The 18,566-nt window shown below is 40.5% G+C and overlaps 1 protein-coding gene across 5 annotated transcripts in view; it reads left to right on the forward strand.

Moving 5' to 3' along the window:
* Positions 1-15,505, forward strand: part of Pkn (serine/threonine-protein kinase N) — a 70,036-nt gene extending 54,531 nt beyond the window's left edge. For all 5 annotated transcript variants that reach the window (XM_022852379.2, XM_086972931.1, XM_086972928.1 and 2 more), the window contains 8 exons: positions 1,696-2,005; positions 3,404-3,561; positions 4,076-4,328; positions 7,689-7,864; positions 8,238-8,592; positions 8,891-9,036; positions 9,588-10,265; positions 10,551-15,505. In XM_022852379.2, coding sequence (XP_022708114.1) covers positions 1,696-2,005; positions 3,404-3,561; positions 4,076-4,328; positions 7,689-7,864; positions 8,238-8,592; positions 8,891-9,036; positions 9,588-10,265; positions 10,551-10,700 — 2,226 coding nt within the window. In that variant the 3' untranslated portion in view covers positions 10,701-15,505. The remainder of the gene's footprint in view (positions 1-1,695; positions 2,006-3,403; positions 3,562-4,075; positions 4,329-7,688; positions 7,865-8,237; positions 8,593-8,890; positions 9,037-9,587; positions 10,266-10,550) is intronic.
* Positions 15,506-18,566: the final 3,061 nt, after the last annotated feature.

Genomic DNA, 18,566 nt, shown 5'->3' on the forward strand with positions numbered 1-18,566 from the left:
TAGACGTTTTAGCTTATATTGTAACTATATAAACTTTAATAGGAGAATACCAACAGAGTATATGACGAAAGAATGGCATGAACTGGATCATCCGGCAAATAGACAATTTGGTGGAGGCAGTCGAAGAAAAATCGTTGGTTTAACTTTCACTATGTGATGTGTGCCGCGCACGATGTGTGAACGGGAAGCAAACGTATATTCACAAGTATGAGCTCGAACGAAACGAAATGGGGAAATAATTAAAAAAAAAACCGCCAGTATAAGAGGAGGACGCAGTTAAAAAAACTATAATGGGTAAAGATGTAGATAAGGAAATACAAAATATATACATCGTTTTATAAAATTGTACCAAACTTTTTCATATATATATATGAAAAAGTAAAGCTTTAAAATAAATGTCAATTTATTTTAAGGCTTAGTGCCTCGTTAATCTGAAAATCTTGTTAGTTTACTGGATGACATAAACTTGTATTATTGTCATGATCATTCGCGTCATCAGGGGGTTAGCTGACTCTGAGCCCGCGTTTCATTATTTGATCAGGGATTATTTTAATCCTTGTCGGTTTAAGTTTTCAGCCGTAGTTCGAAATCTGTGTTACGCTGTTCCTTTCTCCGTTCGCAGGCGAAAGTAATCCGAGTTCTGAGATCATTGATTCTTCTCTATATGAATTGTGAATGGAGGGGCTCTCGTCATAAGCGATTTATGCTTAGACACTTGCCTTCACTCGAATCCGTTCGAAGGACATACCGTAATTTAGAGTTTACTTCTAGAAACCCTGTGTCTTTGGTGTGCAGTCCCTTTAGGAAATTTTATCAGGATGAGGTATAGATGTTTCATGGGTTTTCCTCCTAATATCTGCCTGCGGAACGAGGAATTTTGTTGCTGTGTATAGCTTCACGAAGAACGCTGAAACTCTATGCTAATCCCTGAAGAGCTAACCTTTGCTAAGCCAAAGGATCTGCTCCCTGGGTTCCGTAAATCTCAAATAATAATAATAATGCATGAAATAGTCCGTCGCACGGCTTGAACTCTTCACCACCTCACATACCGCTCTTAGGTGCGAAACGATCTCATGTGACTCCATGTTGAATCCCCCTAGTCGGTTGTGTAAACTTTATATAATTGTTTACAGGTTTCATAAAAGTAAGGTGTATTGTGATATACTGCAAGGATCTGCGCAGAACCTAGGTCAACCCTTGGCTAAAGTGTTACTGGCAATGGTATATCGCCGATCCAGAGGGAAAGGGATAGACTTCGTCAGATTCGGTTTCAAACGGATCTTAAAGCCATGAATGCCATGTAAAGAACAAAACTTTCTTCTTGACACGTAGAGATCATATTTGTGTGCATTTAGCTCTTCGGTTAGTTCCTGTAGGTCACTGTTATTTTATATCTAACCCTTGTGACCGTAAAGTTCCATCCGCAGAAATGCTTTATTTACGGACGGTTCCGGCGCATCGGCACCAAGCTTTGGTCTAGAAACCAATCAACTTAAGGAATCTACAGGTTGGAGCCACCACAGAAATGGAGTAACGGCAGCTGCTTCATTATCATACAAGGCGTCCCAAGCTACACGCGTAGTAAAGATCAGATGAATAACAGAGTCTGATTATCTAGATAGTGTATAAATAAAGTAGTGAAATTATAAGAATTTTCAAATTTTTCGGCAAAATGTTCTCAATACTGCGTTCCAGGTTATGAATGAGGCCCAGGCTAGTCTGGTCGAATCGAGTCAGAAGATTGACTTAATCCGTGCGGCTCTCGATCGCCTTGAAGCTACCGCTGAAAGAGCGTCGCTAGCCAGTACCGCACCAAACACAGGCAGCGGCGGTATAGAGGGTAGCAGTGAACCCCAATCGCCGACCTCAGCGGCTTCAGTAGCATCTGGCAGCTCTTTTTCGCTTGCGGGAAGTGCCGGACTAGCACTACCTAAGGCAGCCGCTGTGACGGGTCAGCTACAAGTGCGACTAATGGGCTGCCAAAATCTTCTCGTTGATGTTCCTGGTAAGAACAACGACCCGCTGTACCATCTGCTTATCATTTACTTATACATAAGTGCACTTATACTTGCAAAAAGTGGCCGGTACGACATGATTGAAAGGGAGAGATTGTTTAAGTGCAAGTTAAAAGGGGGAAAGAAATTCTCAGTGACGAACAGTGAGACTATCATAACCTGTTAAAGGATAAATATCTCCACGTCGATGAGCAAACCTTTAAGAACTACGAATTTAAAAGCTAGCTATATTCTAAGTATTGTTGCTTATAGAATTTTTTTGCAATTAGACAGTGTCTTCCTTTCTCATTGCCGATTCTTTTTATCAATACGTTTTGTTCTTCGGGGACCTGGGATCCTTATGCAGTTCGATACGAACCACAGTCTTGTAATTTCGTCATTTGATGGGGTTTTCATTTTATAGAACATTTTATAGACGCTCATATTATCGGTTCTTTCAGCTACCCTATCACAATCTCTTCGTCTCAAGACAGAAGAAGTCATTCTACTACGGGTATATCCTTATATCGATCTGGTAAATGTGTATAGTGTGTCCTTTTGCCGGATCATGCACAGCAGACTGACACATGGGCCCGCTAGTCGTTCGCTGCATTCGGTATCCGATATCCCGTCGGCTTTCTGAATAACTGCTATTACTAAACAAATTTTTTGTTCATACATCAAGCAGTGCGTCGGACGACTAGCCCATCCTAGCACTGAACGATTTTATGCTCGCTTTCGACCCCAGATCACTTGATTAGAAGCTGGTTGTCGCTATATTGTTGGCAAAGTGAGAACAAGAAGGCTTATCTACTCTGCGCTGGTTAACGCACGACGATGGCAGGTGCAGCTGCCGGATGACGCCGTGCGGAATTTTTTGCCTCTTTCCTTACCGGCCAGAAAATTTGATGGGTAACTAGTAGGGCAACATGTCATACATTATAAATGTGTGGGATTTTAACAAAGGAGCAAGCTGCCCCGGTCATTGCTCCTGCTGTGCCTACAAGAGCAATGAAAGCTAGTGACCTGCCGGTGATTAACCCAGTAGTGAAATAAAACTAACAAGAATTTCTGAACGGGTAACAGCCTGTCTGTAGCTACTGTTAGCCAGCCCAGCTGTACTATGTGCGCGCAACGTACGGATCGGATGCCGACTACGGCTGTCGGTGATCGGAGAAGAATCAAATTCACCAGCATCAAATCACGGCAGTATTTAGTTTGCCTCAATAATTCGATTCTAAGAGCTGAGCTGAAACCGAGTCTTCGATTTCTTCGGAAACACAGCCAATATTCGATATACAACATAGATTCCGTGATTGAAGGACTCGCACGCTTAAGAATCATTTAGAAATGTGGATGCGCGAGAAGATGCCAATTGCTTAACCTTTTTTTCTCTGTCAATTTGGCAGGACGGTTACCACCGGTTCAGCCGCATCCATCCTCGCGACTGCCCCGTTCATCGCGATCATACGAAATCAAGGGTGACCTCTCCAATGAGATTTACGCAATACTCAAACTCGACAATATCGTTGTTGGTCAAACCGCCGCCAAACCTTGTTCTCAGCAGGTGAGCCTTAAGCATACGGACAAATGCATTTTCTGATTACGTCACAGACAGGTTAGTCGTTAGTCGTTTTTGTCTCCTACACCGAGTCCCCTATTACGTTTACAGGACCGTGGTCGAGCTAGGTTATTGCATACAGGGGTGGGGGGCAAAAGTTACGTGACAGTTTGTATCTTCCATTTTCTTTATATGTTTTTTCTACTAAACTCTCATTTCATCATATTTAGCTCCCCTGTTGCTTGAACAGGTGTAAAATAAAGATTTTCAAACTGTCCAGAGATTTAATGCCCCATTCTATATATATATATATATATATATACATATGTATATATATATATATAGATGGATGAGAATATAATTTGCTTTTTTTACTATTTGGGTTTACTATATCTGATTTTACACAATGTATATGAACATAATACGGATAATGATAATTGGGAATTTTTGTTTTCTGCGTATTTCTGTGGGTTTTATCTACCCGGAACTGTTTTATGTTATTTGGCTCTCTTCTATTTAGGCGTGGGATCAGCGCTTCCAAATTGAGCTCGAGAAATCACGAGAGCTCGAGCTACAAGTTCTATGGAAAGACTGGCGAGGAATGTGTGGTCTAAAATTCGTTCGTTTGGAAGAATTCGTCGGCGAGGACCGACACGGAATGGCGATTGAGCTGGAACCTCAGGGCGTTATCTTTGCCGAGATCCGCTTCATTAATCCTATGATCTCGCGACAAGCCAAGCTTAAAAGGCAGAAACATTTATTCCGCGACAAAGGTACGCCTATGAGTAAGGTGCTCATTGTTGCTATTATGGCAAAATGGCATCTGTAGAAGGACACTATAGAAAATCGTATCTCTATTGAAGGTAAACACTATGTATAACAATGATCGGAGGTCTTTGCTAGTATTTCATAGTCTGATAATTGAATTTCTAATTTATAGTAAAATAAAATGTATTTTGTTTATAATCAGGGTTGGGTAAAAGTTTCTGACGGTTTAAAAAAGCAACTTGACTGTCAAGTCTTTGGAGACAAACTGAGGTGAAATTCAAATTTCCATCCTACGGTTATTAAAGCTGCAAGATGTAGAAAACGAGAGTTTTTACGGTGAACACTTTCGAACTGACTTTTGTTCCAGCTCAGACATATATATATCTATTGGGTGGTCGAAAAAGTACTAACGATCTTCAAGCCGAAATTAAGGCAAACATTTTCAATATTTTGAGAAGAATTTAACTCCATTCAATGAACTTCTGCTATTTTTTGGTTACACAATAATCCAGTCGCTGTAGAATTTCTGTGGTTTCTAGACGAAAATGATCGCAAGTGATTTTTGCGTTCTTCCATTGAAGCTAAATGAATACCACTAAGGATGCTGTGCAGGAACTCATACAGATGGTACTCTGATGCGGCAAAATCCGGGCTACATGGTTAATACATTGAAATCCTTTTCTAAGCTTTCTGAATGATTACTGGTTAGTTTTAACTGTACGTAGTCCGGAGTTGTCGTGGTGGAAGAGAACGCTTTTTTCTCTGCTCTAATTCTGGGCGACTTTTTAATGGCCTTTTGTATCCCTGTCAGTTACTGACAGTCAAGATCCGAATAAGTTAAAATTTTTTTCAGGTAGCAACAACTCAAAATGCACAATTTTTAACCCCACCGAACCCCTGTTTTGGCATCGATCTCCTTAGTACTAAGCATTGTCAACTAACGCCTATCCCACCCCGCCTCCTCTGGTAGATATTTTAAATTGCCCATGTGAGTGTACAATACAGTAGATGTAGATTATTTACAAATATTGCCGATGCGAAAAGGGTAACATGGTGCGCAAACTACTACGAGTACAAACGAACTCGGTTATCTCAGATTAAAATTCTGTTATGTTTGTGATTAAGAGGATATCTGAAAGGCTGTTCATGTCGTCATGTTGATAGAAATCAGATTTGACTCCAAGATGTCCCATAGACGAGTTAGTTAACAACCTTTACTTTGCGTGTCAACATCTAGCATATTTGGTGTTATAGTGCGTATATAGTAAATGTTAGTCATCGCAAAAGTTGTAACAACTATCTCGTCCTGACCTATTACCGATATCACCTCTGTCAGGTTTGTTCGCGCTCTTACTAAACGTGAAGGCTGCGCAGAAGTGAAAGGGGTGAATATACCTCGCGTTCCCAAGTTCATATCTGAGGATCATGTTAGCCAGCGCCACAAGATAATATTCCAGCTTAATCTAAAGGATATAAGAGTAGAAGCAGACGAACGTTTAACAGGAACCCTATAATCAATAGAAGCTGAGTTGATGTAATCAAGTGGGGCTTGCAGTTGCCTCTAGCCATTTCGTAAAATGCCCTACAACCGTGATCGTAATCTATCATACGGATATTTTTGTTACGTGTACAGTCTATTAATCGACATACCGCTGCGTTCATTGATTCCTATTGGCTACCGTTTTCGTGTGCGTTATTCTTGTTCCATTAATGCACATTCGTCCCCAGACATTAATCATTGTCACATCATAACAGCTTCAACCGCCATTGTACCTTTAACGTCAGCATTTAGTCACTACTGAAACCACATACGAACTTACCTGGTCTTGGTCGTAAACGATTTTACTAACCCAGGTATACCCACTTCTCATTGGGTTGTATAGAACTGTTCATGTTACTTGGTCCCGTTCAAATGTATAGTAGTATAACTTCAGGAAATATTTATTGTGATTCTCGCGTAAACTGTACGTGGCTATAGGAAAGCGCAGGGAAACTTGGTGCTGCAGGAGGTTTTTTCAGTTTCCGAATAGTCCGCCATCTTACTTTACCAAATCCTGAGAAAAAAAAAGCTGTATTTTGATTATTCATTTTATGCTTTTTGTATTCTCTATGGAAATCGCGAGTATTTTTCCGCAGATAGGTGTATCTAATTCAAAGCTAAGTTAAACGGGCTCCGTTTCTATCAAGCCACGGGATAAGTTCGTACCCTGACATGCATTCAACAACAGAGGCAGTGGTTGTGGTTTCTTAGAACAGAACCCGCGACGCGAAACGACATTTACATATGTGAATATGTGGTTATTATGTGCAAGGTATAGCATTTAGCTAGGAGTGATTTTCAATGCTAAGATGTAGTTTCGAAAATGGTACTGACTATAAAGATAGCTCCAAATTCATGTCACATAACTGTAAGATGTTTCATAGGTGCCTAACAAAGGCTTGACCAACCCAACTAGGACGTACTTAGTCGGATTAGCCACGCTAACGAGGGATAGATTAGTACTTGCTTAATTTAGTAGAACAGGTGTGCGCCTAGGAAATGGTGAGACGAAACCTAGTAGTCGTGTGTAGATCGGAATTTTCCTATGATTCTCGGCGTTTTTCCATAGCCATCTGCGTGTAAGAATTCAAAAAGCGAGTGCTCCTTTGAGGAGAAGGTCGGGCTGTAAGGATTTTGGTAGTAAACCATAGGAGCAGAGTTCTTATAGCAGTAGTAGTTCTACTAGTAGTCGGTGACGTATCTATAGTGGCAGGACCTTTGTTTTCCACATAACACTCAGTTCCGTAGGGTATTCCTGAAGACCAGTGTGAGTCATCGTCAGCTATATTGCTCTCGGCCGAAGGTTGCCCCCGAATCTGAACGGCCTGTGCGCCAAGTGGGTAAGGGCTGAACAACTCTTGAAAGAGCAGTTTCCTTTCTACCAGAAATGGGGAAGGGGATCCAAGTATTTGTTCTAAGAAGACTCGGAGCGCGTATTAGTCAGTCTGACAATGAATAATCGGGTTTGCAGAGTAAGGAGACAGTTTGTACGGCACTCTCACATGTTTCAGAACGGTCATTGAACAGGCATAAATGGACGATTTTGTCAACGTTAGTTGATTGTGATTCGAACAAAATGTTATGTTACCTTGCTGTTTGCGACATTGAAGTGATAGAAAAGGCAAATAGGCTGGTGTCATGTAGGAAGAGTGCTTGAGTAATGGTAATGTTGACAGAAACAATCACCGAAATGCTGTTCATCGCATCATTTGGTACGTTTGTTACGGGCTAAATATGTGCATGTGCTCGTTAATTGTGGCCTGCTCTATAATAAGTGCTAGCTCTATCGAAAAAATAAGCCTCACTTCTATTCGTGTCCTTTCAGCAACACCGCGTCCAAATCAATTGAATATCGATATCGTTACCTGGATTCGCTGGCGCAAAAAGTCACAGCAAAACAATCAGTCGATGAATGGCGCCTCGCTAGGACCAACCCGAGGGCGCGGAGCTGCCGGAATCCTCGGCGCTGTACAGTCCGCCCTTCCCAACTCAGCGTCACAGGTAATCGTTTTCCTTTATTCGAATGGGAATCCTCTTAGGTTAATAAAGTGATTTTTTGCTTTTTGCCAAGATACAAGTATAATCGCCCAAATGCAATAGGTGCGAATGTCGTTTGTCTTAATTATATTTCTAGAAACTGGCAAAGTTTCTTTTTTTCGTTGTTTCGTTGGCTAGCAGCCGCTTGAGACGAAAAATTTTAACGTAAATGGCAGAAATTTACTTCCATTGACATATGGCCTTGTGTTATGTTTGTCTCACAATATCAGATTTACCTACCATCGTCAGATTACTAAATTATTATTAGAATAAATATATAAATGTTGGACATATAAATACTTACATCTATATATACATATATTGTGCGCCACATCAGGAGAGCGTTTCGACACCTTCGTCGAGCGGGGGATCGTCACACGAGCCATCACCCCAGCCCATCGTTGATCTGGCCGGTTCCGTGGAGTCACTTTGTACTGATGACAATATCCATCATAATAACAACAACATCCATGTGGGGCCAAGAGAAAAGAGTGGAAGCACCGACAGCGGGGAAAAGCTTTCTATTCGCTCACTAAGCAACACATCGCTAGAACCCGGACAACCGGTAATTGGCATTGTCTCAAGTGGCTCGGCTCCCGTCACTCCACCTGTGCTTCCAACGGCAGCTCCACCTCCGGTCCCTACCTCCGCTGTTCAACTCTTACAGCTTAAAGATTTCCAAATGCTCAAAGGCAAGTTCTTATTAGAATTCCTGCTTTTAAAGGTGAAATCGTGGGAAAAATTAGGCATTATATAAGCTATATAAATAGTAAGCAACGCTATTTAACCCCCTTGAAGACGCTATTATCTGTTTCTAATTAAAAAAATTTGCTTTTTTAATTAAAAATATTCTGGACATAGAGGCCGAAGAGGTCTTCACTATTATGGCGGCTGATTAGACCGTGGATTTCTTGAAAATTTTCGTCCTTTTATAAAAGTGAGCTAATTATCGGAGTACTTACTAAACACTGCCGTCATTCTTTCATATAGTGTTAGGACGTGGACACTTTGGCAAGGTTATTCTATCGAGGCATCAATCATCGAGCGAATACTTCGCAATCAAGGCCCTTAAGAAGGCCGATATCCTCGCCAGGGACGAACTCGAATCGCTTTTAGCCGAGAAAAGGATATTTCAGGTAGGTGTCTTGCCACACATGTGATTAAGAGTCAGCATAATACCTGCAAATTTAACGTGCACAGTACATTTTTAGACAATGAAAATGTTTTACACGGAGATCACGTTATCTTCCGTGACTATATCATCGTAGTAGAGTTGCCGTCTTGATAGGAACGCTTAGTAGAAAATTCAGTTACTTTGTCAACTTGCTCAGTTGGCATCGTGGAAATGGCGGCAGCGGTTGAGGTTTGTGAGAACAATTTTGTCACGCTTTTTTCATTTTTCAAAGGCAGAACAACACGTACATGATTGACCGAAAAGGTGGCGCTGGTGAGTCGAATTAACATAGTACTGGAGGTAACAACGCGACCCCCCCCCCTTCCGCCGCTTAAATCAACTATCATGGTCTAACATGGCCTTGTATTTTAAACATCACATGTTTTGTAATCATTGTGCCTTTTTCAGCGCCCCACATGTTTTAAGTGTGAATTTTCATGGGCAACCTTTCCTGATCATCGAATCTTTTTTCTGACCTTGTGTTTTCCGTACCTCTTTCGATTGACTTTATAGGTGGCTAATGCAACAAAACATCCGTTTTTGATCAATTTACACGCGTGTTTCCAAACACCTGAGCACGTTTGTTTTGTGATGGAATACGCTTGTGGAGGCGACCTGATGATGCATATCCACACGGATATATTCAATGAGCCGCGTGCAGTCTTCTACGCGGCGTGCGTCGTACTCGGCCTCGAATATCTGCACGACAACAAAATAATCTATCGGGACCTCAAGCTGGACAATCTCCTGCTGGATAAGGATGGCTATGTAAAGATAGCCGATTTTGGTCTCTGCAAAGAGGGCATGGGTTTCGGCGACAAGACCGGCACATTCTGTGGGACTCCGGAATTTCTCGCTCCGGAAGTGCTTACCGAGTCGGCATACACACGAGCGGTCGATTGGTGGGGTTTAGGTGTGCTTATTTTCGAGATGTTAGTCGGTGAATCACCGTTTCCAGGTGATGACGAAGAGGAGGTGTTCGACTCCATCGTCCATGATGAGGTCAGATACCCGCGCTTCCTTTCAATCGAAGCCATCGCCATTATGCGGCGCCTATTACGCAAGAACCCTGAACGCCGGTTGGGCGCAACGGAAAAGGACGCATCAGACGTTAAAAAGCAGGCGTTCTTTAGAAATATAAATTGGGAAGACTTGCTGGCCAAACGCACGAAGCCGCCTTTTGTGCCAACGGTATGTAACAACGTTGCATTGGACGCGGCAAAAGAACAAACATGACCACAAGTGTTAATTGTTTTATTTCATTTATTTAGATTTGGAGAGGCGTACGGTATAAACGTATGAACCCAGTTAGAAATAAGACACATTTAGATCTTGAACATTAAAACACTCCTATCTCTTTTAAGTGATCCAGATGCAGTGTAGGCCACAATAAGATAACCTACCATTTACACAATCGTTTTTAACGATGCTTTAATTTTCTGTGCTCCGCGTTATCGTCACATGATTGTATTGCAGGTACGCAACATGGAAGATGTGTCCAACTTTGATACGGAATTCACATCAGAGAAACCAATTCTTACCCCGCCCAAGGAAAATCGTAATGCGCTTACTCAAAAAGATCAGCGACAGTTCGACAATTTCACGTTCATGGGCGATTGGTGCTAACCAATCTGCAGTATGATAAATCATAATTAATGTTTTGATCCTCTACTGTATGCACTATGTGTTTTATCGAGGGAGTGTGGTAGACCACACTCAGCAGAATTTGTTGGGTCGCATCCCATTTTTTTTCTAATCAGTTAACTGCATTAAACTAACCGCAAATCGAACTCTAAATCTCTAAAGGCCTCACTCCAAGAGAGCACTACGGTAGGGAAGAAACACGCCTGCCATTACCGCATCTTGAATGACTGTATACATGAATTCACCAGCTGTGGCACATCGTTGTTGTCAGCAAGATAAATAAGCCTAAATAAGGCCACTACTATCGACCAGTTACCGTACTAGTTTTTATTGTTGCGACGTTTTACTATTATTATATCACCACGATAATAACTAATAGCAATTAAAATAATACTGTTGGACAAATGATAACTTCACGACTGTAGTGATGGCCGTTCACAAAAACAACGACAGGGAGGCACAAACACGAACGACTAAGGCGAGAGCGGCATCAGTACGAACAAGCTAGATTTCTCGATTTGATCAAAATATGCTGTAATTTATTACTGCATTAAAAGAAGTCGATACATACGGCGGTAGGGTAAATGACAAAAGAATCACACTAATTCTAACACGGCTCGTTTTGTACTAATGGCTTCGTCCGCATTTCTGCTGCGACTGACTGACTGACTGACTGAGTGATCTGCACGACGAAGAACTCACCATTGTATGCGGATCGTCCTAACTATCTGTCAACTGGTTGTCAAAAGAAACAGCCATGTACAGTGCTATGTGGTTCGCCTATATACCTTATCTACCTTATATACCTGCTACAGTGATAACCAGAGCAGGTTATACAAACACGAGTAGCTACTTCGCTGCTAAATGGTAGGATATAAAGATGTCTATTCAAGCCTCTCTATCATCTTTTCTAGGGATGGCAGCAAAGAGGTCAACAAGCTCTTTTTCTTGCCCATTTTATATATATACATATATATAAATTTGCTAGTAGCTCCGCCGCCGTGTGTGTATGCGTGTTTTATATATAATTTAGACAATTAATGACCGTAGATTTGCTTCATGGCGAAGCGGCAAACAAGTGACGACAGTCGTGAGATTAGGGAGCTAGAAATAGCACCCTTTAATGATGCCTGGACTATACCCGGGCCCAGATTAAATATTTGAACATAGGGAATGGGGGTTTAACCGACTAGCAAAAGCTGTCCAAAAAACATGTACGATGCATTGTTAAAAATGGTACAGAGTAGAGAGACGACAAACTGAGGGGTACGCAGACGTTTGTATTTTGGATGGCAGTAACAACAGCACACGCAATATTCTGAAGGAGATTATCGCTAGAAAATTAGCAGTTGGTCTGTATGTGTTTTCGCCTGGCTACCTTTGCTACTATTTTTAACAACAAACACGATCAGCATGATAGGCGTTTATGCATAAATATATTACCAGGTACCCACCATACTGAAAGTTGCAAACAACACAGTGACATCACTATCCGATCTGACGTTGGAAGCATTATGATTAGTATTAATCTCTATGTGATTCGTGTATTACTGTGGCCCATTTAACAGCCGATGTGGTTAGGATATAAAAGAAGGAAGTCGTATGTACGCGGGCAAATGTAAGGAAATGGAGATATGTGAACTTCGGAGGGAGAAAAAACTTCCTTTTAACAAGCTCCCTGCGCGGAAGGGATAAATATCTGCTTATTTATAAGTGGTGTTGGTTCTTGAGCCCCGTTATCCTTGTTGAATCTATTTAACGGTGAGTTAGTGTAGGATTAGATATTAAGACTATTAGGATAGGTGAAAGAAGTTCATAGAGATAATCGTCGATCCCGCGGTCGTCTAACAGAGGCGTTCCGTATGGCACGGTTCTTCGGTGCCAATAAACATTAAGCCTGTTCTTAACCTTCGGCTTGAAAAGGCGAGTTTTTGAACTGCGCGCATTCGGTGCGAGCGCCCATCTGGTTTACATATGGGCCTCAGCAGAGTATGTACTTGTTTGAAGCAGGCGATATGCGAGCGGACGTTCGGTAGCTGACAGAATTGATTTTGACTTGAAACTGAATGCTTACAGTCCCGTCATAATATCGCCAAATATCCAACTTAAATTACAAATGAAGACAAGTTCATTATTTAAGTAAGAGGATCGTTTAGCTTTTCTTACCTGAGGTGTTCTTGTTGATGTCGGGCGTCAGCCGGTTCTGGATCTAATTAATTGCTCTGTTTTTCGTTGCTAGATCACTCTTGTAATCTGCGCATGGCTATTTTACGAACTCATCAATACGTAGTGTCGATCTTGGGAAACGGAGAGGTTTTGGGAATTGTTTATATAAATATGCTAAGTTTATGTTAATTCCCTGAGCACATTATTTTGGTTCGAGAAAAAGCTAAGAAGACGATTTAAACATAGTCACAGTATGGTGTACCCCGAATGTAATTGTTTGATACGGATAATTATATGTAATAATGCCCCTAATTTGTACTACAATGATATAATAATAATAATAATAGTAATCTCACAATATGGGGGTAACACCGAAAAAAAAACGGCCGACCGGCACTATAGTTATGGATGAAAGGTTGTTTGCCGCGCGAATCATTGGGTAGCTGCTTCTATAGTTGTCACATAGACGAAGCCAATTATCTGTTCTATTTGCTATCATAATTGGTGATATTTGAATACAACGACTGACCTTAAGCAAAGGACAGTTGGGCTTAAGCACTAGATGAAATAACGAACCATCACGGTAGGCAAAAAATCAACTTCAGTTTTTTTGTCAGCGACTTGTGCTCTATCGCCGTTGTTAGTTTTCGATTGAATTGACTGAAATAGATTGCAGATTCGTCAAAACGGAAGCGCGGAACGAGATGTGGCAGAGAAAACTGACGATAATGAAATGGGAACTACACGAACTTAAGACACAAACTAATGGCCATACACTGTTATACTACGTTGCGTTTATACGCTGAGAAGGCTAACTTCGAAAAACGCCACACAAATAGTTATGGCGATAACATCATCCTTATACAATTAAACTTGACAAATGTAGATCTTGACAAATGCCTTTGTAGTATCGACGAGTTAGGCTTTGGTCTATCGATTCGTGTGCTTAATTATTCATATTAAAGCCGAACTCGCATCTAAGAGTTCTACATTTGCCCCGCCGTTTACCCCCTGCAGAAATTGTGAAGAGTGAATCGATGTTATTACAGTGAAGACGATTAGGAAACCGCAGGAGAACGTAACTGAAGCACCCGCAAAAGTTTTCAAAATTGCGCATCCTCTTACGACCTGGAAATCCTTCTAATATTAATAACAATCGAACATTGTCAAAAGCAGATAGTTGCAAAAAAATAGGTTATCGAAAAAAAATGTATACACAAATATTGATACGTTAGTTTATATCTACATGAATTATCCATGTATTGGATACCACGATAAACTGCAAAAGGCTGTGTTTGGCGAGTTCCTCATCCGCTGGATATCGAAACGGCACTAGTCGCTACCGCAACTTTACCTTTAACCTTTCTAATAACAATAAAATAAAGAGGCTTATTTAAGCGTCTCTATAAAAATGCGGCGGCACTTGCAGAATCGATTATCACGTACTGTAATTACTATTTTCGCTGGAAAACGTTTTACCCCGACCAACGTATTGACGTTGACACAACTATTACAGTTTTATGTAGATAAAACCTTCTTCATTCACACACACACACACACACACACACACACACACATATATACAATGAGATGGATTCACTAAATTCATTCAAAAACATTTTATGTAGATATATACATACACATGATAGATAACCGTAAATAATGGGAACATGATGTCATACCACTAGCGGCGTATAACAGAGGAAAACTGTTGTTCGTTAAGAATACTGTGTGTCTCCTCTTAAAAGATGTGAGTCAGGGGTCTCGTAAGATGTCAGAAATTAGGGACTCGGCTGGACAAACGTTTTGAAGTAAACACCTCGTCTTTTTTTTTATTGATGCGCTAAAATGCGATACTAGGACTAGGGCATGCAAGATCAGCTGGATGCGTCCCCCGCTTGAAAGAAAGTAGGAAAACTGCAACGGCGGGGCGATATTAACAAACTCAATCAAGTGCGGTAGTAACCCATCAACATCAAAAGATATCGAACTTGAAGGAGGCTACATATAGAGGACTCGATACTCGAGTAAATACTAGTATATATATATATATATATATAATATTAGTACAATACATGTGTTAAGGCAGGTTAAATATATCATAATGGAAAAAAATTAAGAAAAACAAGGCATGACATAGCGCAGAATCAATCTGGCCGGACGTAACTCACTAGATTTTTGTCATGACCGAATTATCCAAGGTTCAGAACGAACGAATATCAAAGGACGGTGTAGTTGTGGGATAGCGGATGGCTGATTCGCTGGATAAGGATTTTTGCGGTTTTCTCTGGGTGAAAGGATATTGATAAGCAAGACTAAATAGCGATGTGAATGAGACGAGAACGAGACTTTTGTTGAGTGGAAAAAATGGTTTCAATTATCTGCTTCCGGCGCGCAGCCACCATAAATAAAAATTGATAAAAAGACGGCAATATTGGTGACAACGACTGATTGAGTTTTTTTTGACAATGCGCCGATAAGTAGATAAACATTACCTTTACTCAGCTGCAAAAATTAAATGACGGCGGTTGCTGATAAACTATTCGCTCTAAAATTCAACCGACAAGGTTTTGTGGCGGGCAAACACCTCTGGGCTATATTTTAATAAATTGATAAAAATATTTCATGTCTTTTTATTTTCGATAAGATGTAATTTTGCTCGTTATGACTACCAACAGTTGACATAACGGATATTTTTCTATTAATTTTCTAAAAATTTTAAAAAGTATAAACTTAAGGATGTATTTTCTTACATTAATACAGTGTTACCAGAGTGGCTTTTTAAAAAAAACAACGCATTTTTGTCACTTTTTTGACTTACTTTTTACTAATGTTATACGATATGAAATTTTCCAAATAGTTATTATATATTTAATAATACATATAAATGTGTAATGGCAACTGCCGGTAGCGATTTCATAAGTATCTAGCAGCATTATACGGTCACATGCCCCGAAACAAACAACAACACAGATAGTCGTATAGTAGTAGCACACGTCTTTTGGTGTAGCTCGTTCTAATCAGCTCAAAAATCCGAGTTTATCCGAGCGGGAGGTCATGTCTTGTGCAATGCTGTACCGCCAGCCTAGGCGCTACGCCATGCACGACCCTAAATGTTAACCATTATTACTACTACTGTTATAACTTTGCCGACGTATAGAATCTTAACTGTGACATGTAGAGGCCGATGATGCCTGACGATGTGGTCTGATAAAAGTAAACCGTTAAATAAACTGTAAAAAACAGGCTCTCATCCTTCATCAACCTGTGCCTCTTTTTACTTAATGGTTTACTGATTTTATATCAACCTATAAATTATCTCATCTAATTAGTGGTAGATACTGATTTGCTTACTTATAGGCCGTATTCACAAGTGTCATATGGGAATGCACTGAAAAATTACTGGGGTTCGGTTCAGACCTTTGGTTATGACAGTGTTATAGCGTATGCTGAGACTGGGAAGAAGCCGTTCGCAGGCGAATACAGTGCAGAAACATTTTTGATGGTCGTTCAGTTAAAGAGCGGCATCACTTGCGATAATTAGAAAAGTTTTAAAAAAAATGCTGCATAAACTTTACAGCTATGTGAAACTAATTCATCTGGTTTGACATAATGACGGCCAACGTTGGGCCGGTGTCAAAAGCAGTTTTTTTCTTCGCATAAGAATCGTGCAGTAAGGTACAGCATAAGGCAGACATCGTGTCTTTGAGCGTGCAGCGATGGTTTCATTTCAAGCTTCATCTCAAAAACTTCGGTACAGCTCACCGTTTTACGCGACACACGATAGGCGCGTCAATGTAACAGAGCTGACCACATGTAACTCGAAAGAGCGCTCAGGCGAATAACCACACACGAAAGTGACCGGGCTCAGTTGTTATGTAATCAAAATTTAAATCGAACTTTTTTCAAACATCGAAGCCCGCATTAGTTTGCAAAATGGAAGAATCAGAAGAACTGTGATGCTGATAGTTCAAAAACAAAAAGTTATTCTTCATTTCGGAGGCATTTAGCGCGTCCTTTATATGGGTTTGAGGTTTCAACCCACCCTAATAGAAAACACGCAAACAATAATTTTACAAGATCAAACAATAAATAAATCGGCAGCTTCAGAGTTGCCCTGTCATGGCAAACTTCTGGTAAATTTTGTAACATGCTCAGATTGAATGCGATCCTTATCGACCATCTCACGCCACTCTCTAATTCCTGAGATTAGCAATTACGTAATCACAGTTCAGACCAGATCAGGGCGCACTAGGGCGTAATCCGCCGGTATAACCTGCTGATCGTCTACTTCGATCTTCCAATATCAAACAGGCAAATAACTGTACTAATGATACATAATGATATCATATAATCAGACTATAATATTGTTTATGACAGCTTCAAATTCGTGATACTTTATTTGGCAGATTTTCTGAAACTTTTAGCTCAAACTCTGCTGAGCTGTTGTTTTGAACATTTGCATGCATATTACAAGATAGACATGCCTTTCATACTAATCAGATATATAACGTTTTTTGGAACTCTTTGTTATTACCAGATTAAAACAACACAGCGATCTTGATAACATTTTATTATCGAAATAAACAAGTAGATATCTTCTTGAGCCACATGCTGTTGTGTTTATCGCTCGACATTCTGCTAGCCCTCGCCTGTTTACCACCACTGAGGAGAGGACCAAAGCTTTGTGCACGCTTTTAGGTCACTTTTTTTTATTAATCCGTTTGCAGCGCAACAGTGACAATGCTGAAGTTAAGCAATACATGAAAGCAGTACGCGGAATTTGATAGGAACTGATGTACAGCACAATTCTTTATTGTTATTATATGAAGAGATGGATATACAATATAGATGACGAGCGTGGCGCTTGTTTTGTGGGACCTGTTAAAGTTTTCATTACTCTCTTTCCTATTCTTTGCTTGTGTGTAAATGTTACTGTCGCAGCTGCACCTTTCTACTTTTGTTCTGTGAGTGAAGTAAGTGAATGAATGCCATAATGGCTCGTGACGTTTTTGTCGTTGTTATTGTTGTTATTATCGCGTCAAAGAGTATGATACTCTTTATCGTGATCGTCTTATTTTTTTCTGCTTTTACTATATTTGTTTAGTTGTTGCGTTTGCGCCTGCCTAAGCGCGCGATATGACCCGTGGAGGACACTTATACTATGGTCTTGTATGCTTGCGTTTACAATAACTGCATGCTTGATTTACCCCATTCCTTCCTCCAAAACATGGCTTATTTTCCCATGTGTGTTCGTATAGGAATATACGCATATTATATATATATATATATATACGTTACTTTTTGTATTCATTATATAATAGTAATTAATTCATAGCAATATTAATAGTAATAATATGTTCTGGTTGTTAATGGTATTGTTTATCTTCATATTAATCTGTATATGATGAGTGGCTTGCTTGCCCATCTTAGGACGCGTTTCAAAATTGATCTTTTTTTCTCTCGCTCATTATGTTCCTGTGTGTGTGTGTGCGTGTGTGTGCGTGTGGTGCGTGTGTGTGCGTGTGGTGCGTGTGTGTGTGTGCGTGTGGTGTGTGTGTGTGTGTGCGTGTGATATTTTGTGCTTGTTCCAAGGCACAAATTGTCGCCTAGACATCATGCGTCGAAGCGTCTACCAGTAGGTACAGCAATCTCAATAGAAACAGTGTGGGTGTCTTGTTT

Source organism: Varroa jacobsoni, unplaced genomic scaffold (genome assembly GCF_002532875.2).
Source record: "Varroa jacobsoni isolate VJ856 unplaced genomic scaffold, vjacob_1.0 scaffold_174, whole genome shotgun sequence".
Lineage (NCBI taxonomy): Eukaryota > Metazoa > Arthropoda > Arachnida > Mesostigmata > Varroidae > Varroa > Varroa jacobsoni.